This window comes from Aulostomus chinensis, chromosome 2 (genome assembly GCF_037954235.1).
Source record: "Aulostomus chinensis isolate RoL2024-O1b breed Wild chromosome 2, RoL_Achi_v1.0, whole genome shotgun sequence".
Taxonomy (NCBI): domain Eukaryota; kingdom Metazoa; phylum Chordata; class Actinopteri; order Syngnathiformes; family Aulostomidae; genus Aulostomus; species Aulostomus chinensis.
In genome coordinates, this window is record NC_141321.1 from 18,808,445 (window position 1) to 18,835,474 (window position 27,030).

At 42.0% G+C, this 27,030-nt stretch overlaps 1 protein-coding gene and 1 long non-coding RNA gene across 8 annotated transcripts in view; one reads left to right on the forward strand and one right to left on the reverse strand.

Annotated features, from left to right (window-relative positions):
• Positions 1-27,030, reverse strand: part of LOC147269314 (uncharacterized) — a 328,107-nt gene that overhangs the window by 174,732 nt on the left and 126,345 nt on the right. For both annotated transcript variants that reach the window (XR_015109772.1, XR_015109773.1), the window contains exon 2: positions 20,863-20,926. This is a non-coding gene — a long non-coding RNA (uncharacterized LOC147269314). The remainder of the gene's footprint in view (positions 1-20,862; positions 20,927-27,030) is intronic.
• sox6 (SRY-box transcription factor 6) overlaps positions 1-27,030 on the forward strand; it is a 138,281-nt gene that overhangs the window by 87,360 nt on the left and 23,891 nt on the right. For 4 of the 6 annotated variants that reach the window (XM_086182659.1, XM_086182651.1, XM_086182683.1 and 1 more), the window contains 5 exons: positions 9,006-9,129; positions 12,930-13,009; positions 21,865-22,014; positions 24,140-24,320; positions 24,433-24,620. In XM_086182659.1, coding sequence (XP_086038785.1) covers positions 9,006-9,129; positions 12,930-13,009; positions 21,865-22,014; positions 24,140-24,320; positions 24,433-24,620 — 723 coding nt within the window. The remainder of the gene's footprint in view (positions 1-9,005; positions 9,130-12,929; positions 13,010-21,864; positions 22,015-24,139; positions 24,321-24,432; positions 24,621-27,030) is intronic. The other 2 variants (XM_086182668.1, XM_086182693.1) reach the window with 1 other exon arrangement.

The window sequence follows — 27,030 nt, forward strand, 5'->3', positions numbered from 1 at the left end:
AAAAGAGGCTGGTGTATTTACAAAAGAAGAAATCTGTTAAAATCAAGGTCCTTCAAAAAAATGACTCCCACCACTCATCATTCAACATCTGGTGTGAAATCATTCTTTACAATCAACAAAATCAGCTTTCATGAATTTCTGGTAAATTTGTCATTCAAAAAAAAAAAAGTGTCTCCTTAAAACACCAGGAGAAGAAGTATTTACACAATTTTTCTATCAAACCCATCCTTGAATGTAGCTATGCAATTTAAGAACTCACATTCCTGAAGTGCCTCTATCTCAGAAGTATTTGAATTCTTTGTATTGGTGCACAAGTTGTCATTTTACCAGATCTGCTAGAAAAAATGGTATATAGCAAATGGTGCGTTAACACAATAAATAGGCTTTTAGAGGGATTGGATTACAATCATGAATTTATTTCTATACAAAGAAATTTAATAAACTGTCTCACTTTGGTTACCAGTGTAGAACAGCAAACAGTTCAAAAGTACATTATGGTGAATATTTAAAATCTATCAGATGAGTTAGAATAAACACAAGGCCTTATAGAAACTGTGCGAAGATAATAGTGCTTATTTGTGTATTCTCAGATGCTTCTGTTGTCTCTCCAGCACAAATGATTTTCACAGTGTGAGACACTTATTAATGCACTGGCAAAAAAAAACAAACCCAAAAAACCCCCCACAAAAATAGACATTGTTGAAGAGAATGCACAAGTCCCCCAATTAGTGCGGCTGGATTGGAACTGTTAGCGTGATAATAAGAGAATAATAGAGCAGGGAAATGATAATGTAGATGTGTGTGTGAGGGAGTGTGAGCTGCTGTGTAGATGATGTGCTTTCCCTTGTTTTGTAGAGCTCTGTGTTAGCCTGCTAGTAGGATTATGTGGGGGCATTAACAGCCTCGTCAGACAGGCTTGGCTCTCGTCCAGGGAGGCTCAGTCCAGCCTGCTCGTCACCCATTTAAGGAGAGTGTTAGCTGATGAAGATGTGCACATGCAAGACTGAAGATAAAAGAAAAGCATGACCTGGCTCATTAGCCCCTGTGATTTAATATATTGACACTCAGATACAAATAATTCCCCTTAGTGGACTCTACCGGTGGGGAGGGATCAATTTAATTAGTTATGAAATGTGACTTCTTGTCAGCAAGCAGAAGAAATGCTGATGTTAAATAAAGTCATGTGCAAATTAAACAATAAAGCCATCTTAGTGCTGTTAAAAGTGAATGATGCACAAAAAGGTGTAACAGATACAACCTCAGCAGTGTCAGTCAGCAAATAAAGCTTGGGATTCAAAGCCATTAGTCTGTTAAAACACATTTTTGCTTTAATAATATAAACAATAGACGCTGCTTGAAAAGTCTTGATCTGTGGATTGTGGGATTTCACAAGTTTGGTACTGCAGGGAGTGAATGCCATGACTTTGATTATTAAATTGTGTGAATTATAAGTTAAAATAAATCAGATTGATGGATCAATCAAAATCTAATAAGAGATTACTTGCTTTATTGAGTCATTTCAGTGTCTTTGCCGGAGAGGTAAGAATGTCGACAAACATAGATCACTTATCGCTGTAAATGCCATAATAAAACCATACTTGGGTGTAAGTGGCCTTTGTATGCTGATACCTCAGCAGTTTAAGCAGGGATAATTAAGAGGCTCCATCTGAGAGGTGCCATGTGAACGTCTGTAATGAGTGGAATCGCACCTGAGGGTCTAGTTAAAATTAGTCACCTGAGGGCTTTGTAAAGAAGCCCTGGGACAGGTTAATTTAAGGCTGCAGGCCTCTATTGGTTCGCAGAGATGATGAGAATAAAACCAAAGTGCACCACATCAGACATACAAGAATGAAAGCTGCGCGATGACTGATCATCTGTACATGAGGTGCAAATCTAATGAATTAAGTACTTCTATGTTCGGTCGGAATACAACAGTGAAGCACCTGTTTGAGAACCTACAAACCTGCCTTGGATGGAAGCAGAGCACCTACACTTTACATCCATTGTACCCCAACCCTCGAAAGGAAAATATCAGTTGAGGGAGAACACATCCCCCAGTGTGATGTTGATTTTCTCCTCCCGCTCTGCGTGAACTGTGTTTTCTCTGCTAATGTTGTGCAAACTGTTTTGTCTGTGCGTTGGCTTTACATGGCCATCGTCTTCAGCAACGGGCACACTCGCACTCTCGAGAAAGAGTTGCATTAATAGGATCTACTGTGTACAGGGAGCCGGCAGGGAGAAAGGGGCGCGTGTTTTCTTAGGGCTGGGGTGGCAAAGCAAAGCATTCAGCCCATGGCCATGCAAAAAAGGCGTCTCTTGTTTTTGGGGGTGGAGGTGAGTCCAAGCAGTCCCCAATGGAACACAATGAATGGGCTATTTTGTTTTTACACAGCCTTTCATAGGAAAAGAATTTTAGAATTTTTTTTAGTTTGTTTGCCTTCTTCATAAATAAAATATTTTTAAATAAAATATTTTTTCTTTAACGTGAAAAAATATAGTTTCAATGTAAACTCCCTTTTAAACAAGCACATAAAGATTTGCCCTTAAATTCTAAATGAACATCAAATTATGAAATTATGACGCCTACAGCAAATACAATGCCAAATTATAAGGTCATGTGTTTTCACAGTTATTCTATTAAACAAACAGCATTTATGTGATATTTCAAACCTTCACAGCCATAATATTTCATAAGCCTCACACACTTAAGCGCCCCCCCCCCCCCCCCACACACACACACACACACACCCTGTTCACCTCATTTGAGTATAGCTGGCTGACTAGTCCGTGTCAAATGTTCTTTAAAATGTTAACTGCCCCCTGACAATGAGCGTCAGAGGCATATCACTTATTCCCATTTCCATACAGTAAGGACGTATATGCAGGATAATGATGGCAGGCAGGAACCCACTGGCGGGTTTGTTTATGTCTGTTCTCTTCTCACCCATCATTACAAATGCTGTTTGAGGCAGTCCCTGTGGATTTGCCCAGTTTAATGTGAACCCTAATTTTGTAGCGAGACCTTGGAAGAATATTCATTCAAAGGATCTTGTGTCTTTTAACATTTAATTTGATGTTAAAAATATTCAGTATTTTTAAGGGGATAATGCAGGAATTGTGCATTGATATGATCACAGCTCAACATTGTGATCGTATGAAGATCGCTCCCCCCTCCCTTCAATACCTAAATCTATAGTTTTAGTGTGGTTCGAGTCAGACACAAAGATTGAAATGTAAGCGAAAGGGATGAAAACTCGCTTTTAAAGAAAATATTAATTAAAAAAAGCAGAGAAATACCTTAGAGTCTTCACTGATATTTATTTTCAATTCAAATCCAATGACAACAGGTATTTAGAAAGAATTTGTAATATTCCCCTTGTGTAAACAACTTTCTACACCTTTTCATCACGGCATTTCTGCATCTTTTAGTTGCTTTTATTTTCCTCAAGTGTGTCGTTTATTTTTTCATGCAATCAAATAATCATTGATTAATTTTTCTTACTGCCGTATTCATTTTGAATTATTTAAAAGCTTTCATCATTTTCTTACATTTAATACTGTAATGTCTACAGAGTTTTCTTTATGCTGTGTAGGTGAGCAAATAGAAGCCCGGTTTTATTCCTAATTCTGAGCAAGTCCGTCAGTGATGAGATGGAGGAGAGTTAGAGTGGAGGGATTTAGGGTGGGGTTTGTTAGAGGGTTGGACGACTGTGCTTTCAAGCTCCTGTCAACTTCATATAGACTTATTGGAATGGCTGTTTTCCAAGAAGGCTTGTTTTACTGTGTAAGGAATTAGAGCAACAAGAAGTCATCTATTGGTTATTCCCTGTGGATGGCCTGACCTCACTACACTCAAGTGTCTGGATTTGCTGCACTTTATCCTGAACAGCACTCACTATAATACACACAGCCATAACTGATGTGTGGCGTCACACTCTGAGTGAGCAGAGTGCCTCCTGTACTCCAACTATTTGGTGGAAATATCACTGGACCTCTGTTAAAGCTTGTACGCCGCGTCATGTGTGATTTTTGTAGAAACGGGGGGATGTGTAGGGATTTACGGAGGTCAGAGACTTGACCGGAGCATGGGGAGAGTTGCTGAACTAAATATCTCAGCTCATTTTCCAAGTAGACAAGCAGGAATTATGCACTTTTTCGTGGAGATACTGAATAAAAAGCTTGAAAGCATTTAAAGGCAAGAGTTTGGAGCATCAAAGTCCAGATCAAATCTATTGATCTATTTTTCTGATTACCATTAGATGCAGACAAATCCAAACACCGTTTTCGATCAGTGTGTGTCTGCCATGTGATGCGCTGGTGAATTACTAGGTTTAATATACAGTGGTGCTATGTGTGGCAGATGAAAACTGAGAAAATTCTGAAGCAGCACACAAGATTCACAACAGCTTCCACTGACTGATTTTCCTCCTGGTTAGACTCCAGTACGGTGTACACCCTGCGGGCTGTGTACACAGTGGCGGGTGTTAAACATACCCCGCTTTCTAGTGTCAGTTTTACTGTGTGTGCTGCTGTTGGGATGTAGCCAGACTTGCCAACGCTCCTCAAGATCACTTTCCCTTCAAATTGATCACAAAAGGAAATTTCTACTCACTTGCAGTATACGTGCGATTGTGGGTGTGTGTGTGTGTGTGTGTGTGTGTATGTGTGTGTCTGTGTCTGCAGCTCAGTGGAGAGCAACAGTGAAAGAAGTGTGAACTATCAGTTCTTACAGCAACAGATGGAGTCTCCCTTCCCTGGGTGAAATTACAGAATCCCTCCAATAGAATATGTGAAAAAGAAGGTTAGTGAGAGCTGCAGATCTGACAACTACAAAAGTGTGGAAGTATGTATTAAAATGAGGTGTCACTGAAATGTGAATCCTCTTCTAAATGATTGTTGGTGATGGTTTCCTAATGGGAAAGGAGCCCATTATATAAAAAAGAGTGCAGAACTGAAGAACGCCATCACTGTAAGCTCCTCAGAAACCATTCCTGCTTGTATTGTTACAAGTATTTACATAAAATACTTGAAGTGGTTCTACTTTTTACAAGTCTGCACACGGAAAATGAATTCAGATTATATCCAAGAAAAGCAGTGTGAGTGCGAGTTGTGTAAGAGGTATGTTAAGAGTGTCAAGTAGCAATTAATCAGGATATTAGACCCTGGATCTCCTTTCAACCAAATAACCATCAACCATGCTGGGAGCCAGACAGATATTTTGCTTTTTAATCTTGTTAATAATGACTGACTGTAAAAATAATATCTACTTTTCACTGTTGCATTGTATTCCAGTGCGAGTAGCAAATGGATGTGGAAGGGGGTTCAGAGGGAAAGCTAGCCGGGGGTCTTCAGGCCTCCCGGGTGCTTTGCCGAGGCTATAACAGACAGTGATGAACACGGGTGTTGACAGGGGACCAAGTGAGTGCTGTAATACCCTGTACATCTCCATTTGCACTCAGCGTTTTGGAGAGGCTGGCCTGTGTGTTGTTGCACACATGTTTAGAAAGACCACTCGCTCCACTGAAGCAGAGTACATTTCAGCAGCTATTTTAGATTTAGTCATACGCTGGTCATTTTTATCAGTCATAATACTCTGAAACTCTGAAGACTGTAGTCTAGTTATAGTAGCTGCCATTATGTTTTAATCATCCATTGTAAAGCCACAAAAGTAATTTTATTAGGCTGCCAAATGACAATAATTTTAATTGTTATGATGCAATTTCACCAGCTGAGTTCATGTGCAAACGGGTGCACATTAATTTCAATTTGGCATAAGGGAGCAAATTTCCAACGTTACTGACAGACTAGGACAAAGATCAGAGTAAAATAAAAACATGGCAATAACCCCCCCCCCCCCTTTAAATAAACAAACCAAACTACCTTGACTAGATTGCAATACGGCCCTCGATATTCTCTTTGCATTGAACAAGTTGGTTCTATTTGTCAAACTCCACATCGCATCTCCCTGAAAGAGAAACAGATTGCGTGCTGGTCTGCTACAGACATCGTCAGGTCATCTGAATTGATGATACATGTTGCAAGGCGGCAGAGTTCTCCCGGAAACCTCTGTTGGAGCGCGTGCTGGCAGAGATGGGGGCCTCAGCCAAGTCTGTCTGACTGATCACTACAGATGCTCCTCTTCAAGTATTCAGAGTCAGATCCTCAGTGTCGGGTCTAGAGGGACAAACAATAGCACCTGTTCCTCGTAAGATAGCCCATTCATGTATCTTTAATGAAGCCTGGGGGCAGATGGTGTGAAATTACATTATCCAGTACTTAGCAGCGCTAAGACAAAGGAAGAACGCTGCCAGCTCAACAATGCTGCTGCATTTACAAGGAAAGGGGAGGACGCTGCCCAAGTGCCCAGCTCACATCTGCTTCACCTCATTCTCCGAGTCTTCAAGATCATCTTGGCAATAGAGATATCCTGGGCACTCCGCCCGTTCACAGATGAACTTGAGGGTAACCCTTGAAGGAGGGAGGCTGTGTATCAAGAGGGAGCACGGCAGCTTTTTCTTTTTGTTTTTCAGAATTTATCCATTTTTTTAACCCACTTAAACAGTTAAAAAAAAAAAACCACTGAGGAATATGTTATAATCTGCTCAGCCTCAGTGCCAGCTGTTAATTGACAGCTCAACTAAGCTCTACTATTTGTTCCCACCTTGAAGCGCCTCAAAATTTGATTTGCCTTTCTCTGACATTAGTTGCTGCAAATTAAACTTTAATGCTGGAAGCTCATTACTGCAAATCACACCCATTCACACTCAATGCATTTATTTCTCCATCAGTGCACATTTACACTTCGACTTGGCTCAGTGAATCTTGTATATTCTGCACCATATTTTAAAATAATAATAGTAATAAAAGCTGATATCCCAATTGAAATGATATCATTTATATTTAATGTTGTTGGAGAAAAATATGTCGAGTACGAGGATTTGAAGCCTTTTGCCGATGTCTCCTCATAAACTGCAGACATTTTGAATCCATCTCTTTTGTATTTCATTCACACTAATTAATAATCCATCACCTTAAATAACCAATATCAGTTAAACTATGAAAGTATGCGAAATGAAAAAAATAATTGAATGTGTCTTTTCCATTGTGTGGTATCAATTCCCCAGGTGACGGTTCAGTGTGTTTATCTGGTTAGTGGGATCATAATTATCTGTATGACTTAGGAAAGCATAAGGAGCAGGCTAAATTTCTGAGCAAGAGGACGTAAAGAGCAAGAGCCGTGAAGGAATTACTTATAAAAAAAAAAAAGACAAAAATTGTAGTAAACTGGTTGGCAAATTTCACCAACCACTTAATTCAAACACATTTATAGGGACATATTTTTATCTTATTAATTTGTTACTAAAATATTTGACAACCAATCTTCTTTTTCACAAAAGAAAGATAAATGATGTAGATTTAATTTACGGTTGACTGAATTTAAGTTAAGTCATGAAAATGTCAGAACTCCCATGTTCGCTCTCTGAGGGATGTGGACTTACAAGAGCCGCACACTCAGCAACAGACACCATCTGGTTTTACCGTCCAAATACAGAGACAGAGAAAAGCTGTGTTCCCCAGTGTCCCCCTGCCTGTCACTGGCCTCATGTCATGTTGTGACATTAATTATTGTGTTTTTCCATATGTTCCACACATGCAGCGCCAAAATCCATCTTTCATCCATTCAGCTTGGAAACTTGGAGCAGAAATCCCTATAAAGCAATGTTTTATTTAAGGTCATTTGTCGCAGACTCCTTGGCCATTTATTTTTCTTCAGCAACAGCACATTTTACACCATTACTTTTAGAAGAATTACATACTTTTTTCTATTATTCTATAATGCACTTTCTGCACTTGCACTTCTGTAAAAGCTCAGTGGACACAAAATAGTTTTATTTATTTAGTTTTCAGTCTAGGTCTGCACCTCTGGACGGATCAATGCATTAGTTTTAAGTAGGTTTAGCATGTTAGCTGCAAGAGAAACTGGATCGACTGCTTTGTAAAGGGTCTACTGGGGGGAAGCTGCACAGGCTGAAAAAGTGGAGATCCTAGCAGACCTCAGCCAGATCATGGAGGAAAAGTCGTTGCACAGAGCAGGCTGATTTCATGCCCCAATGCAGCGGCAGTAATTGCACCCAGACCTGTTTTATTGCAGGTTGATTTTAAAGAGGGATGAATAGAGAAACATTCTGTAAAGTGTTTATTTTGGAGGATGACCTTTATTAACCCATTTTCCAGGCAGGTTCCCTTGAGGTGGCCTGGCTCAGTGCTAGATTAACCCTCGCAGGCCCATGTTAGATGTGCTGCTCCACATCATAGAGATTCAGGAAGCTTAGAATGACAGTAAGATTGGACCTTGCTATGCCCCCCCCCCCCCACACACACACACACACATTACTTCTGAGACATAAGCTACTCACCCTTCCTTGACACTCACATGCAGGGAGTTTGTGTTGGTAGTCCCTGTACGGAAGTCAACTACAGAGAGGATGGTGAAGGTTCATGTGCAAATGGAACAGACAGAAATGGAATACAGCAGTGTCAAGCATTTGTCAGCAGCCTGCTGTTTTTCTATATTGTTAAAAACAAATGAAGGTTTACAGCTGTTTTAATTTGTATAATGATCATTAGAGATAATTCATCTTTATTCATCTGTAAGGTGGATGTGCTAGCAGGGTTACACACTGAACAATCCTCTTGCTGACAGTTTGTATGCCCCCACTCCTGAGCCTCTTGGTGATGCATGTCCCTTCCTCTAACTGATGCTGGAACAATGTCCTCATGCAAAGCCTTTGATGTACTGAGGTGAAATGGTGGTTTGGATTAGGAGCAGGCGTAGATCTGCCAGGTATTGTGTGAGCACACGAGAGCCGTCACTGCCACAGAGCCTGCTGTCAGCACGTGTTAAGAGGACCTGTGATCTGGCCTCCCCCTGAGTGGAATCTGTGTTTCTGTGTACCATGTTTCTGCTTAGGCCTCTCTCTGATCTCTGCTCTCTATCTGTTCAGCAGGTCCAGGGTCACATGCCTCCGCTCATGATCCCCATTTTTCCACACGACCAACGCACTCTGGCAGCAGCAGCCGCCGCCCAGCAAGGCTTCCTCTTCCCTCCGGGAATGTCTTATAAGCCAGGTATGCTTCCAACTTTAGCCGTTTCATCCCTCCTCTTTTCTCTCTGCTCTCTCTGTGTTTTCCTCTCATACTTGTGATGATTTGAAGTTTTTTTTAAGGTATTAGGCTCAATAGTGAGGTAACAAACAAAGGCCACTGGCATGCTCTGGGATGTCTCAACATGAGGCCTGAGAATTTTCGAGTCCATTTTGTAAAATAGCTTTCAGGGGGGTGCTAACTGCAATCATTCTAAAATATCTATCACTGGAGATACAGAACAAAGTCAATGAGTTTGTCAGGAACAGGTTTGCTGAGATGTGTAACTGCTCTCATTGCTTGTAACAGCAAGCCCCTTTCTTGCCCTTTGTCTTTGAAGTTGAGTGAAACATACAAGCTCTTCAGTTTTCAAATTAAAACACAGGACTCTCCACATGATGATTGATGTCTTACAAAAGCAGTAACCTCCAACACAAATCCTTGAGTATCAAAGTAATACTGAAAAATAATAATGAATTACATTACCTCAGTCGCCCCTCCTTTTTAGCCTAAGCTTTTCACCTGAATCCAGGTATGTTAATTAATATGGTTACATATTATCAAGTAAAAACTGAATATGTGTATACTGTATGTTTTAAATCTGACATGTAAGTAGATGGCAACAATGTTTTCTTGAGGAGAGTCTAACTGTCCAAGAGCAGGACGTATGACTAAACAGTGTCAGAACAAGGAAAAAGACTGAAAGTGGAGAAGGAGAAAACAAAAAACAACACACCGGGATGTCAGCAGGTTCACAACAGAACACTGAAAGGTGTAGAAGTGCAGTTAATGAATTAACTATAAAACCACTAGATGAAAAAGAAAGTCAGCTATTTTGGAGCTATGGAGCCATGACAGCTTAAACAAAGTGCCCGAGGGGGAGTCTTTCACCAGTGTGCTTTCTGCAATAGATTTGACACAGAAAATGTTTTAGTTCAAATAACAGAAGCTATTATGGAATCATGGTCAGAGGTCGCCATGTGTATGGTTCCTGCATAATTCATGAGTTCATGAAGAAATAGCAAGGGGGTCTGAAAATGACTGTTGTTGTCAGGAAAGGGATTTCAAAACCTTTATTATTTCTCCCCGTCCAACACAATATATCCAGAGAGCACAATGTTATCACCACCACCTGCAGGGTGTACAGGATGCTGCCATGTCCTTTCACCATGAAGTGAGTGGCCAAGCACTCACTTCCAAGACTAAGGCGCACTAATCTGATGTTATCATTATGAGACAGCTCCCAGGGACCACTGCTTATGACCCCAGCCCCGTGGTGCTCGCATGGCAACAGTCACTCTGGCACCATGGTGGTAAGTCATCACCCCATCCACTGGCTGTGCTCAATGGTCCAGTATTGCATGGTAGATGAGCAGGACCATTGAAACACCAACTCATCTTTTAAACAAATAGATGCAAAGAGAATTCCCCACACCATCCTCACTGTTGATACAAATATAGCAGCAGTCAATCTGATGAGCCTATGATGGACCTGCAGGGTTGCGCCATAGTCTGCACCCACTTAAAAACATGCTCTTGAAAATAAATTATAACTATTTAATAACTTTAACTAACTACATGCAGAGTGTAACACACACTGGCCAATCAGGAGCCATTACTGGAGCAAATTAAGTGTGGTGCACCGTCACTTGAGTTGGTTATTATCTTCAGTCAAATTCAACAAAATCAAAATGTTTTACAACTTATTTCTACTGTACAAATGACTAACAATCACTATAAATCAATATACCTTCAGATTATTTACCTTTGCCCATGTGGTTGTATTTTTGGCGCAGTTTGTCACATTGAGCTCAGAGATTGAGAGACTTAGATGACAGTAATATTTGAAAAAGAAGATAAATGTATTCTTTAGAGCACAGGGGTCAAACTGATCCCGTAAAGGGCCGTGTGGCTGCAGGTTTTCATTCCAACCGAGAAAAAGCAACACCTGAATCTACTTAAATCAATCAAGCTATGTCCACACAGCTCATTGGTTGGATCAGGTGTTGCTTTTTCTCGGTTGGAATGAAAACCTGCAGCCACACGGTCCTTTACGGGATCAGTTTGACACTCCTGCTTCAGAGCGTTAGCAGTCACCCTAGGAGCGTATCCTGGGTTAAAGAAGAATGCATTCAATTTTGGGGCAGATCTGTTTAACATGGTGAAAAAAAAATTTCTTGGCTTTTGAGGATTTTTGCTCTCTTGAGTGTGCTTCAAGTTCATATAAATCTGTAGTTAATTAACAGCTTTGCTCATTTAAATTTAAAAGCTAATGATGAGAGAGGATCATGTTTGAGGATTATAGTCATATAGTTCATAAACTTTCATTCCTCAGTAGACTTATATTTCATGGCCCCACATGAGCAGAGAAATAGAGCCTGAAGTGACCAGGTCCCAGTGTCACCTCCACCCACACTCCAGGTCCTGTACATGGGACTGCCATATTAAACATTATTCATATTCCAACAGTGACGCCACCCTGGCCCAGCTCCCATTCTGCTGGAGTCTGGTTCTGAACACAGCCTGTGTACCCCCAAGACCCAGACACCCCCCCCCAAAAAAAGGGTGATGTACTCATTTAGCACATGACCCTCCCTGGGTTTCACATGACATCTAAAGACATCCAGAACGTTTATTATTACAAAATCTTACGTCACAGGCAGCACAGAGGTAGCAAGACAGCAATACCAAATAGAGAAAGTGTCGAAATAACCACAGTGCAACCCCGCACATCCAACCCAGCACTATTTGAAACCACTTCTGCTGTGTGATTTTATTTGCTACTAAATGGGGATTGAATTTCCATGGCCTGTATCACATTGTGCTGGGTTATACAAGATTGCAAAGGGAGGCAAGCAGGCAAGGGCAAAGTGAAAGAGAAGGTATATACATTTACCTTGTCTGTGGTTTAATGGCTCCATATGTTTGTGAGGAGAAGTGACAGGCAGAAGTGGGGTCTGAGCGAAGGCCAACTCTCCCTCCCCCCCTCCCCTCCTTCAGACACATGCTTCAAACCAACCTCCCCGCTATGAACACTGTGCTGCCCCGTCTCACCGAGCTGTCCTGTACCTCTCATCACACTAGGTTGAATGTGTGTGAGAGCTTCTGGTACTGTTATTCACCCTCAGGCTTATCAGTCAAACAGCAGCCGTTTTATATACCTGACCGACAAACATGTTGATGGTAGACTAACAAAAGTGAATGTCAGAAACCAATTCCTGCTTGCTGATCACAGTGATGTGTGAGATAAGAATGTGTGTTTTTTTTTTCCCAAACCTCTTTATTTAGTCTGCTCACTTGTTCTAACCGGTTCAAATGCAAGTACTGTCACACCGCTGCCAAAGCTATCACTCAGAAACAATATTGTGTTGAACAATAGCCAGACAAGTCTACAACTGCCTCAGAGAGCATGCTGGTCCTTTGACATAATTGCTAATTGAATACCAGGGGAGATAATTTACATGTATTCTGAACCTGGCACTGACAAATACACACAAACCTTTAAGAAGTATGATGTTGCGACAGCTATCGTGGTATTTTCTGGGAGCAGTGCCGTGCAGGTGGAGGGAATGGTGTGGAATGTTCCAAAGTAATCCTGCTGTAGTCAAACCAGCTTAGCCTTTTGTTAATGCAGATGTTTGGGCTTGACGCCGAGAGCTCGCTGCAATGTGCCACATTGCTGTGGTAATGCAGTGGAGGGCCAAGGATCCCTGTTGGCACTTGCCTGGTCGCTGTAGGCCAGCTCATTGTCTGAACCTGTATGCATTGTTGTCTCTCTCTGACAGGTGATAACTACCCTGTGCAGTTCATTCCATCCACAATGGCAGCTGCAGCAGCGTCAGGACTCAGCCCCCTCCAGCTTCAGGTATGTACTGTACTATGACAAAGAATGCTTGGGATGCCCGCCAAGCCCAGGGCAGAAAGGATGGCTAAGCAGCTGTACGTTAAGTAATGAGCTGCACACTAAATAATCCTGGAGGCCCCCAGCTCACACATGCTTATCACCTTACATATGTAATTTATCCCATTTTATAGAGGATTTATCCCCACTAGCTCTGCCAGACAGAGGAGTTAGAAAGATAATAGTTATTAGAGGGAATGAGAATCACTTTGGGTGCCTTAATTGTCTGCCAGTGAATGTTTCAGATGACAATTGAATGTGTGAGCAAAAAGCCTTTATTGATTTTATCTACAACTGAAACATTTCTTTTATCATCTATCTCTGTGGGGAAAACAAAATGAATAAAAAAACAAAGTAATTTGAATATGTGCATAGAAAGTGAGCTTGAGTATGATGGACGATTTGTGTTAGAGAGAATGCTGGGAAAAACTCAAAGCCCTACAGACTCCTCCAGGATCTTTCTCACAAAGCATTTCAAAAAGGCTGAGCCCAGGTCAGGGCCTAACCCGAGGCCATAATGTTTAATATCGATAATAATCTGTGATCTATCCTTCAAATTCTCACTGTGATAAATGATACGGTTAAAAGCCTGCACATGAGCTTTGTTTCCTGTTTAATTGGTGATAAGGATTCCCTTGCTATCTTTCTCTGACCTTTAGTTACATAATAAAAATACAGTAGCACCATAGGGAAGCTGAATAACTACTGTATCATAGTTCTGCTGCTTTTCTTATTATCTACTTATTTATCTTTTGCAGTAGAACAGAACTAGAAAACAGTGCTGTTCTTTAGAAACAAACAATAGTAAAGATTGCAGCTGCTGCTTTGCCAACAATAGTGAAAAGTTATGGGGAAGCTGCTATGTGTGAGGCATAACAGCAGAAACAAATATGACAAGATTAAACAAGTGAGCTCAACGTTGAGGGGGGGACTCTTCACACTGATATATGTGGCGTTTGTCCTTCGGAGGCTACCACTGTCAGTGTTAACGAGCCTTGGCAAGTTCTAACAGTGCTTGCAGCTGGCTCTGAAGAGCCGTGCGTCATTATGCACCCATGAGAAGAGCTATCAGAGGCATGTAAGGTGTTAAATGAGTCTGCTTGTTTTTGAAGATGCCTGTTTGTGAGACACAGGCTGGTTAAGTGAATATGTCCCTGGAGTGTATACGTGTCATTTAGTTTGTGTATCATAGAAAAGTTCATTGGAAAGGAGTGGTAGTTCAGACATGCATGCTGAGGCTATTTATAGTGGTGTATGGGGTCAGATGAGACAGTCATATATCTGAAGGTTGGGGTGAGGAGGGGAGACAGGTCTACAGTCATTAATTCTGATTATGTATCTAACCCTGGGAATGGGCAAAAACAGTGCCTCCAAGACCATGACTTGGCTGACCTTTACAGAACACAGTAAACAAAAAGAGGTGCATTTTCCATTAATTGAAGTCTGTCAGCCTGTCACATATTCCGCCTGCTGTCTGCTATTTACCCTGCATAGAGACTCCCCTTAAAACAGCAAGGCAAGTCAAACATGCCCTTTTCTTCATTGCTGGGATCAACAAACCACGTGACTGCCACCACTTCCTCGACAAAGCACCAAGAGCCTACTTTGATTATAACATCCCATCAAGCCAGACTTGGAATTAAGTTGGAGTTGACGCCACCCTTTAGAGCAACGCCAGCAGCAGAGGCCCCCTCCAAAATGGAACTACAGTATTTATAAGTACACACCAATACAGAGCTGTGTGTTTGTGTGTGTATTAGTGTATGTGACAGAGATTGAAAATAAAATATGCAGAGACACTGTTCACGAGCTTCAATAAATTCACAACCTGAGAATAGTACAATGAGAGCCATTTAATTTGCTGTGAAAGAAAATAAGACATTAGGCAATTAGTGCCATGACGCCCTGTGCCTGTGGGTTCAGTGTGGATGCATCTGATTTATAGTTGTGCACTGCAACCAATGTAAGTGCTCTGAACTTCACTGTGAGCAATAATACTTCTTCACTGCTGTCTTAGCCCTTAACAACATATCCTGAAATATTGCTGATGCCATAAAAGAGCTCAGACAAGAGGAGGAGATGAAAATGAACATTTGGAAATACTAAGGAGGAAATCTGATAAGAAGCAGACCAATCACAAGTGTCTATGTAGCAGTCGTCGTCCATCGTCGTCTTCCACTTATTCTTTACCAGTGAGGGTCGCGGGGGGGCTGGAGCCTATCCCAGCATCTACGGGCGAGAGGCAGGGTTCACCCTGGGCAGGTCACCAGTCCATCACAGGGCCAACACATAGAGACAGACAACCATTCACACTCACAGTCACACCTACGGTCAATTTAGAGTATCAATCAGCCTCATCCCCTCTTGATGTCTTTGGACTGTGGGAGGAAGCTGGAGTACCAGAGAGAACCCACACAGGAACAGGGAGAACATGGAGACTCACACAGAAAAATCCTGTGCTGGAGCTGGGACTGGAACCCAGAACCTTCTTGCTGTGAGGCCACAGTGCTGACCACTGCACCACCGTGCAGCCCCTATGTAGCAGTGACGTGCAGGTATCTTTTTAGATAGGTGCACGTCAGGTTACACCTGAGGCAACGCATATATATATATACATACATGTGTATTTATATGCATAGCTGCATATATATGCGTTGCCTCAGGTGTAAGCCTTTTTATATATATAAAATACATATATTATATATATATATATACATATATAATACATATATTATATATATATATATACATATATATATAAATAGAATCAGCCTTTATTCAATGTAAACATATCAATAGTTTGACTGTTTCACATTTTTTCAAACAAATAAAAGCATTAAAAAAATTTAAAAAAAATCTTTTAACTAAAATATAAATAAATACTTTATACTTTACTTCGTAATTTACTGGTACCCTTCAAGTGTCAGTGCATTTTACCATTTATTTTTCAGCCATGATCAATTGCAATATTCCAATAAATGTTCATGAGTTTTGTAATTCCACCTCTAAGACCATTCCTCATTTTCCACTGTCACTCACACAGAAACAAACATACATGCCTGAAAAAGGCTGCCCCCACTGCGTTCCCCCCAGTTAAAATATCTCTTCCTGTCAGCTGCATGGCAAGGTATAATTTTCACCAATTTGCTCAGTTTAGATTGTGCAATATATGAACCTTAAAAATTATCTTATTGGAAGAATTAATTCCCACAATGCTGGCGAGGTAATGTGATCAGCCATCCAGTCGGAGAGGCTAGCCGCTCCGTCAGTCTTAATGTTGGCCATGTAGTCTCTTCACAATCTTCTCTGTCATAACAGTCTGGGATCCAGCCCCCTTCCCTGCCCTTTCTCTCTTAGAGAAGAAAACCCAGTACGGTAACAAAGGTTTAAAGCTGATGGATGTAAATGAATCTTCCCGGATGCGTTTGAGTGTTTGAGACTGTAATTTTCTTGTCAATACAGGGTGGTAGCATCACTCAGGTAGCTGGCAGTCTGCAAGTGGCTGTCACCAGGCATTGCTGTACCACAGGGCAATTTCACTCAATGTTTTCCTGACAGATTGGCTCTCGTCCTCAACTCACAGGAGAGGAGGCGGGTAAACTATCCCAGCGCGACATGCCCCTCTTCATTAGTGCCTACACAGTGCTGCGATGAGCCCTGGACCAGCAGGAAACAATGGCTCCATCCCGGCCTGTCCTTTCCTGATTACAAGTGACACCTCTCACCTAACACAGGAAATTGCGCTCAGATTGTAGCCCAATCTGTCCAGACACCTACTACATTGAGCTGAATGAAGAGGCGAGAAGGGAATTTCCCTAATTCCACAAAGAAATTTCTATTTGGGATAACACTTACTTTGCTCTTCCTACACTTGCTGAGTGAAAAAGAATTTACTTTAATGTATATAGAACCAGTGAGGAAGACCTTGAGAATGCCCTATAATTATGATAAGAAATGGAGGTTTAATATTTTCAAAATTATTATTGTTCAAAACTGAATATTTAAGCTCTCTCTCTATACACAACCTCACACACCTCAAACTACACTGAAACCCTTTTTTTTTCAGTCAAACCTGCATTCTGCTCTCTGCTTCATTCCTTTGCTCTGTCCAGTTTCTCGCTGAGGAACATGTTTTGGTTTGTGAATGTGTTCTTAACAATCCCCATCTACTTTTTTCCCCTCCTCTTGCACTTTTTACCCAGTACTGTCCAAACACATTTTAAGTACAAGAATTCCTTGAGCAAAGACTTAATGCAACAATTAGCATCCAATGCATTTGTTACAACATCCCAGGTCCATGGTAAACTTGGGCCCAGCCTCAGCACTGGCTCCCACAGTCTAGAGGAAAAGCAACCCAGCAGCGGATCTGATTTTTAAGCAGACAGTCAAATCTGAATGAGTACTCAGCGGCTTAGACGATGTCAAGTGATAAGAAAGTGTTACACAGTCGGGACAAACAGGAAGAGAGTGGGAGTGCAGCAAACTGCACATTATCATTTGTTGGATGTAAATGCCTGTGTAGTATAGATGTGAAGAAACAACTTCCATCATTAACAAGTGAAGCACTTTTGACTTTGAAAGAGAGACAGAGAGAGAGGAGGAGGGGAGAAAAGAGAGAACAGACATACTGTCGAGAGCAGCTGTTTCTGTGTTTATGAGCAGAGGAGCCCAGTCTTTGAAGGTAACCCAGAGCAGTGCAGCAATGCTAGCTGCGTGCGGAAGCCTGGCTAATAGGACGGCTAGGTGAGCAGCTGGATAGAGGCAGTGGTGAACAGAGGGACAGATGGACAGATAGAGTGGATAATGCAGTGAGCAGCACTGAATGGGAGGGCTGGCTCTGGAGCCCCTGGCCCTGGAGAACCCACACATGCTTACACAAGGAGGGTTGTGTTTGTGTGTGTGCCAGAGGGAAAAACTGAAACAGAAGGACCTAAATATATATACTGTAGATATAAGATACCAAAACAGAAAAGGCAAGAAGAGAGTTAGAGTGGAGCAGGTTGGGTGCCAGCAGATGAGACAGATGTTGAGCCATACTGGAAAGCATCGGCACAGTGCACCAGGACGCCGTCTTCCACTCTCGACATCTGGGCCTTGCCTGGGTCAGCCTGCCTGGTCGCCCTGGGCAATGAGCCTGGACAAGCCTTGTGGCAAACAGGGCTGGCACTGTGCTGCCTTTTAAATGGTGTGGTGCACCGAAGCACAGTTAATGCCCTCATATCCAGCCCAGTGCTCAGCGCCCAGGCCAGGCAGAGGTGAATGAGACATTGACAGACATGAACACACACACACACACACACACACACACACACACACACACACACACACACACACACACACACACTGCAATTATCAAAGTGTGGCAGGCATTAGAAAATTATCACTATAAATAAAATGCAGAGGATGATCATTGATCATAGGAATTGTTACAATTTCAAAGCAGTCTGTTTGCCTTTATTTTCATATTTTTGCAGGCAACAGTTGTAAATGTGCAATGTAGCATCATCGCTGGCAGCAGGATGTCTTACAAATATCTGCCACTGTGTTTTCCAGCTCATATTGCCACGCTGAGGCACTGCCTTTCTTGAAGAAAAACAAGATGCACATTTGTTTTTCCACAGAAACTTTTTCTCTCATTGCACTACAAGGCATATGCTCTGTGGTTTGCAGAAGGAAAATATAATGTAGAGGGAGGTTATGAGCAAAATGTTTTCTCTCATATTTCAAACATTATAAATCCTGAAATAGTGTCACCTTTTTTTTTTTTAGATTTTTCACCAAATAAACAGAGGCTGTCTGATTTAATTGCATATCTTCTTTTGAGTATTACTTGTAAGATGTGCAACATCATCAGCAGTGTGTGTAATCTCACTTGATCGTCGCAGGTAAAAGAGTGAACCTCTCTGTTTAACCTCTGTTGGATTCAGAGGGCTTGTTTTTAATTACTGGAGGCTAAACAGGCTGACCTTGAGCGTGCCACACTCACTCTGAATCCATGCTTGCTGAGAGCGCTGCTCTGCTCCATTGGGAGACGGGGAATAGTGAGATCAGAATACAGACCTTAGATTTTATTTGTGTGTCTCTTTTTGAATGTTTGTTTGAGAAAAGGTTGTGTTTTTAGGGAGGGCTGAGCATAACTTTGCGAAAACCTAAATTCATTAAAAGAAATGAAGACATATTCCAATGTTAAATTGTGAATGTGCACTTTTTCAAACTACACAAGCACTTATTACTCTTTTGCCAGACTTCTCATAACACCTACATTGTGATCTCATTCGCTGTTAATTTCATTTTATTGTTATACAACCATGTCTGCCACTCCCTGGCCTCTTACAGACATATACATGATACTTTTTCTTGATGAAATAAAGCAAGAAAATTACAGTAGGATGCATAAAGAGACAATAAGGAAGAGAAAACAGGGTCCATAGGTTCACTCAGACTCTCAACTTGCCCTCCAATACCAACAGGCTTTGAGTTTGACCTTAATTACCATGAACCTTTTGCTGCCCCAACTGGCATGGAGATATGAAGAAGAGGCTATTAAATGTAAGAGAGTCCTCTGGGGGGTAGCAGGCAGATGTCTTCTGCTTAGGGAGACCAGCCTTGGCAAGAGACGTTACCCTTCAGCCTTTGGTACCATGCTGCCCGTTGCATTAACAAATTCTTGTACAAGTTACAAGTATGTCCTTTATGTCCCACTTTATGCCGCTGAGGAAAAAGCCTCTCCAGATATTGAGATATAACACATGTATGTCCTTGAGCAGTGTGTAGCAGCCTAACACACCTTTCATCTGTCTTTTCCACTGATTGTATTTATTGTTCTTTGGCTCTTGGGGGTGGACTGTTCCTCATTACAAGAGTCACCACTGCTTCTCACCCCGTGGCAGTGACCTGCTAATCAGTGCTGACAAGGGGCATCCTGACTGTGTCCAATTTGAGGCAAAGTCTAATTATGCCCTTTTTCCGGGACAATAAAGTTCCTCCCACTCAAGGTCAGGGGCATGCCAGTCGTCAGGACTGTTAGCAAACATCTGTCCAACAGACTCCACTTCCGCTCCTGTAGTGTAGCCTACAGTGACGGGGGGTGAATGGAGCCCCCCCCCCCCACCCCCACCCCCGTCTCTGTCACAGTTTTTCTCTCACCCTCATAAACACATGCACAGACACACCGATTGCCTTTACCTCTGACATTGACTAGATCTAGCTCAGATGAGAGAAAAACGGCCCGCTCCTGTGTCCATTCCTGTCCGAGACAAAAGGCTGTTTGTGAGGGAGATGGGGGCAGTGCTATCATTGTGGGAACATAATCAGTCTGTCATTTCCGCTGGCCATGTGTTGTTGTTATCCCCAGGTCCCTTGGAAGAATGGGCCTTTTTTACTGCCGCTTATGTGACAGCGATAAAGTTTCTTACTTAGGAGCACATATGTGTTTATATCTAGAGATATGTGCATGGACATAAAGTGCTTTGTTTGGCTTTAGCCTGCATCTACACTGCCGTAGGTGAGGCCAGTTGGGTTGGGTTGCTTTTTTCTGTCCACACAAATGCAGTCTGTATGTGGCCAGTTAAATCAGGAAATGAGACAGGGGTTGCTGATTGGCCAGAGGAAGAGAAATTAGATTCTGCCAGACAGCCCATCTGACTGACTAACACAACACGACTTACCTAGTTTGAGGACAGGAGAGCAGTGGGGGAGTAAAGGAGTGTGCTGCTGAACCTTAGTGAGGTCTAAGGCTACAAGAAGTAGCACTTTCTCAGATAGTTACTACATTGGACAGACCTCTGCAGGAGACAAAAGCCAGTTTCATCACTTACCTGGTGGCCAATCAGTGTAGACCTGGAGAGGAAAAACTTCTGGGCATTACACCAGTGCTGGGCTCTGCAGAAGCAAAAAACAATCATTTAATCAGTCTAGTATAATGTGTTTCAGGTTTTAATTACATAAAAATGAAATAAATACATCATGTCAAGCATTGAACTGTAACTTAATCCAGGATAAAGGATATGAATTATCATGTCAAAAACGTGGTCCAACAGTCGATTAGCACTCTGTGGCTCACCAGATTTTTTCTAATACTTCCAAAACCTCATATCTACGTCCTTAACCACCCTTAATAGTATATGCCACATAATCAGCCCACGGTGGAAACGTAAATGGAGCTTTCTGAGTCCAACCTCGTTCTAGGCACAACTGTTAGTGAGTGCTTCTACAGTCATTCGAACCAGCCTCTTGTGTGGTAATGTCACAAACAGTTGGATATCTTACTGAGTTAATGCCAAGGAAAATAATGGTGATTACATCAGTGTTCTTTGTGCAGGTTTCTAATGCTTGTGTTGAACATATTCTATGATGGCAATCCAACTGAGGTTTGGGTTTCTAACATTGTTTAATGGGACTGTCTCACATGGCTGTGGGGAGACAAATCCCAGGCCAGGAATTTCAATTAGAAGCTGTGTAGATTTAGAGAAACGAGAGATCTTTGCTAACACACTTGCATCCACTCGGCAAACTTTTCTCCGTGATGAGTGGAAAATAGGGGTTCCAAGTATTTTGAAAGAAAGCCATCTCTGTGTGGTTTTTAAGACTGCTGTCTCTCTCTGGGTTCAGCCTTTGAAATACAGTTAAGACCTTTGATGGAGGTTCTCTGCCAGCCTCATGGAAAGAGAGGAAAGACGTACGAAAAAGAGAGGGGGGGGGAGATGAAGGCAGACAGAAGCAGAGAGAGTTCTAGGGAGAGGAAAAGACAGAATATAAAACTTTGAATGTTTGCTGGATTTGGATGTTAACGCCTTGTGGGTTTCTCCACCTCCCTATAGCAACTGTATGCCGCCCAGCTTGCCAGCATGCAGGTCTCTCCTGGAGCCAAGATGCCTCCACTCCCCCAGCCCCTCAATGCAAGTGGGCCTATTTCTCCCTCCTCTCTGAAGAATGACAAGAGTTCCTCCAGCCCTATCACTCAAGTCAAGGTACAACCCTCAACTCCTTCAACCTGCCCACCCATCAGCCTTGAGTAGTACTTGACCTAGCCTACTCTAGATGCTGTTGTCTCAATAAACTAGTGACTATACGGTACACTACTCCAGTGTTACTGGCCCAGCCTCTCTAACAGACCATCAATCTGTGGGGCTTTAACAAGGCCCGCTCTCTCCCAACCCTCTGTGGACGTGGTTGCTATGGCAGCTCCAAACCAGTAATTTGGGGAGCACAGTTTCTTTTTTTTCACAATTAAAAATTGTTGCCTCTTTTATTGTACCTGAATTGGAACAAAACACTTACTACAGCGCAAAGCAAATGCTGACAAAAGTGAAGCAAAATACAGGATTGATGACCTTTTTTGCCTCGTAAACAAACCAAAAGCAGGGTGTATTTTCTGCTGCCGTATGGCAAGATTCCAACAGACCTCCATGCAGAGGAAAGGCCGTATAAAGTACATCATCCCCACTCACTAAGGTCATAATCAGAAACATACGCCCATTTGGAGTAGTTTAGCTTAATAATATCACAATGGAGAAAGACCATAAATCATGTCTTGAAATAGCAGGGCAGCACTTTTCACTCCACGCTGAGTGTGTTACACACAGACACGTGTGTGCACACATACACATCCATCAGGTTTCAAGCCTCCTGGAATTTCCACTGAAAGAGCGCAATCAAACTGTCGTTTCCTCACTTGAACACAATTTTCTGTACATCAGATGAATGCCACTACGATGATACCGTTATTCGAATAAACATATTACAAACATTGCCAAATGTCCAAAGATTAAGAACTTAAAAGTTTTAGGAATTATATATAAATAGAAAGCAAACATATACTGGCAACCTCCCATCTGCGTCCACAGAGCAGTGGAGTCAGATTGCCTTAAGTTTTGTTTGTCTACTTTCAGCCTCACTGAATGACAAACTGCTATTGGCACAGCAATAACAAGGCCTTGGGGCAGTCTACACTTGAGCCATATGTTTGGACAAGGAGACACTTGGGCTTTGAAAAAGCCTGTTAACGCCAGCATGAGCCTTAATCTGATCTAAAACACTGCTTTATGCACAGGGAAACAGAAAGTGACAGTTTTCATATTTATTGCATTAATGTATATCCACTCTACTTTTTTATATTGCAGTTTGTTTATCATTTTAGCATGATATGTATTTCATTGATTACTTGTCTAAGTAATAATAATGTATATTTTATTTGTATTCACGCATAAAAAATTAAGACACTGAGTAAATTTCCTTTGATATTTTCCAAATAATGTCAGTACAATGATACACATTTTCTTGATAATATCTCTTAGATTACTTGTGGTGAGTTTTGGGGTTTTTTGTACTTAAAGTCTCCAGTTTTTAAAGAATTTGAGCCAAAGAAACAGAGCCATAAGATTATAGAAAACTATTTGAACCCCACAGACAAACAGCTGGGGCTGGCACTTTAGAGAGGAATGTGCCTCGTCTCACATCATCTTCAGTAAATACAGCACTCAATACACGTGTCCCACTCTGACCTTACCTCAGAACTAGACTATTTAGGTGCTCCCTAAATCACACCATATATTTTAGGAGTAGGCAAATCAAAGTACACGATAAAACCAAGTATGCACAAATGAGGAATGAAATGAGAAAACAAGTTAATGAAGTAGATAATGTGAGTCGACATCTGATGAATGGAACAGCTGTCTTTGATCACTGGCAGCGCTGTTATCTGGTCATTATTTATTCTTCGAACCAGAGTGCAGATACAGAGAGCAGGGAGGAGGAGAGCAAGAACAGATGAAGATGTACAGAGAGACAGAATCTGCTTTAATTAGTGTGAACAAAGGCACTGGGCAACTGTGAGGAAGATCACAGTGGCACAGCTCTGCAAAAGGATGGATGAGGAGGAGAGAGGAGAAAGGATGACAAGAAGGAACCAGGAGGTGTAGATCAGCAGAGGCATCCTATAATTATTCAGGCAGAGAACTGTGCTGTCTGTCAACCCGGAGCTCCTCCTAAAGTGTGTGTGTATGTGTGTGTGTGTGTGTGTGGGGGGGGGGGGGGGGGGTGTCACCTATTCACACCTGTCCTGTCTCATACTTCTATCTGTCTCTGCTACTGCAGGAAGAGGGAACACAGCCACTCAACCTTTCTGCTCGGCCAAAGACAACTGATCTGGTCAAATCTCCAACATCCCCAACACAGAGCCTGTTCCCCGGCTGTAAAAGCAGCCCAAACAGTCTTCTTAGCAAGGGTGGTATCCCCAGCCCACTTGGAGGAGGCCTGGGCCGAGGGTCCTCCCTAGGTAAGACCTCAGACTCACAGTTTTTCCCTGTTCAATCAGTGGAAGAAAGAAAAATCATTAAAAAAATTTCACTACTGTGTGCCCCTGTCTAACATGTCCTGTGTGCGTGCAGACATCCTGTCCAGCCTAAACTCAACCGCGTTGTTTGGAGACCAGGACACAGTGATGAAGGCCATCCAGGAGGCCCGAAAAATGAGGGAGCAGATCCAGCGGGAGCAGCTGCAACACCACCAGCAGGGCATGGAGGCTAAGCTGTCCGCCCTCAGTTCCGTGGGACTCAACAACTGCAGAGTTGACAAGGTAAAGACTACTTTCAAACAGGGCTGGACAATAGCTGAGAACATTTTAATAGTTCCTTTTTTCTGAGACAATTTTTAATAATCTGTTTTTTAAATGAATACTGGTAGACTGATTTGACCAGTTTATTAATCAATCAAACTTCAATTAAAAACCTGCCCAGCTGGTGAGCTGCTCTGCCTTCTTTTTTAATCAACAATTTCCTGACCGCCTACACTCATTTTCTCGCCCCAAGTTGTTTCTGTGGTCGTGTCCGTCACTGAGTCAACCATAGATGTGAGAGTGTAAACAGCAACACATACTTGAGTCCAAACCATGATCTCTCCCTGAGCCTAACCAAGTGGTTTTGTGCCTAAACCAGACCTTAACCGAAGTGTTGACACATCTTAAAACCTCATTATTTTTCAACAGTGATTTGTAATGGTTTTGGGTGGTTCCATCACCACCTGATCTCTTTATACTCGTATCAGCAAAAGTGTGATGTTGCAACCTAACAACACACCTGTTAAATAGTTAGCTGTTCACATGTCACTTAGCATATTCCATTTTCAAGGTATGTGATATATTTAAGCCTGGGAGGGAGCAGTCTGCAGCTTTGCTCCTGCAACAAAACACTCAGCGTTTGTCATGTCAGCTTGCATTTAAATCATTTATCAAACAATTTTCTTGTTGTAGTGAATAAAGGATCTGGTGTTCCATCATCCGGGCCTTGAGTCATATTACATGTCTCTGTGTTATTCTCGTGTTGCAGGTGTTTCAAGTTTCCCTTGAGCATGAAAGTAGTGGAAGGAAGAAACTAATGAAGCAAAATTAAACATAGTGATTTGGATATAACGGTTTCTGTAATCCTTGTCCAGGCTGGTGGTATTGATAAGTACTGGCATAGCTCATAGTGTACATGCGTGTTTAATTAAATTAGGGTGTTTGTGTGTGCATGTTGGGAGGGCATGGTGTTGTTGATGCTGGTGTGAAGGCCATGACAGGCCATGGCAGTGCCCGGTGTGGGATACCAAGACTCTGAAGTCTCTGCCCATTTAAAGCAGACTTGCAGCCCTCTCCATCCCTTGACACGGGATGGGGCCGCTTTGTACCAGGAGCACACACTCCCAGGGATTCCCTTTAAAAATATCTTCAATCGATGAGTCAATCAAGGAGAGAAAAAAGCTGTCCTCCTCTCTTCAGCTTGATGCCACGTTGCCAGTTGGCTGTGAGGAGCAGGCAGGAACTGGGAGCGGTGCTCATTAATATTTCAGCACCTGACACTTTCAACCAACAGCCTCAACTAGGTCAATGTATATGTAAAAAAGTCAATGAATATCTATTTTGATTTCCCTCTAATTTGGTGTTTGGAAGAGATCACTGTCTGCGCAGGTGGCAATCAGCTATGCTCTTACGAAAGTGAAACAGATCAATTGGTACAGCCCACAGAGAGGACACAGACACAGCCCTTCTGCATAACTTAAGGAAAGAATCTTAAAGATAAGAAACTGTTGATAAGAAATTATAGAAATTAGCTACCAGCCGTTGTTACAACCATAGCAAGTCAAACTTTCTCTCTCAAATACAGCAAACAGAAAATCTTGCACAAATTCACTTGTGTCAATTCCTGTTTTGGGTGGTCTTTGTTCACTTACCACATACGCACTATGTAAAGCCTTTATCAAGGGTAGGTAAACACTGTTTTCCACCCAGTCACAGGAACCTTTGCAGCTGCAGCTGGTGTCAACCACGCGGCTGAATCTGTCTTGACACGATGAGCAGTAAATGAACAATACCTGTACAGACCCATTTTCAACAGGCAGCACACACCCACAGCTTCATTGTCCTTAGCAGTTAGAGCTTAAAGTTGGATTTATAAAACAAGCTCACTCAGTTCTGATGGGGCATATCACCACCAATGAAAACTCACCTCAATTCACCGTGAAAAGTTTCTACTTCTGCTGTCGGTTCTCCATACTGATATACCAGTAGTGATGTAGCCACTTCCTGAGTAGGCAGCAGTGGAGAGCATGGTGGAAGTGTTAAAAGAATCGTTCAAAAGAATCAAGAAGCATTTTTACTTCTCTGACAGATTGTATTTTTTTTTTTTTGTATATTTTGACTCGATAATATGCTTGCTTATTTTGTTCTTTTTTTCTCTGACCTCATTCTTATGGGCAGATTTAGAGAAAGCACTCCTGGGTTCAGGATGGAAGAGTGTTGAATCAGCTGTAGTCGGACGTCATATGCGCACGTTGACAGCGTGAACAGTGCTCTTGTATTTACTCTAACCGCCAAAAGGGGAGACAAAGACTCTGCTCTGCAGCTTTAAGAGCTATTTGCTACTGGCTTACTTTACAGTATAGTAGGATTAAATTCTCCTTATGCTTTTCCTTGTTTTCTGTTCAATTTACTCAAGCCACTGTCTCAGAGA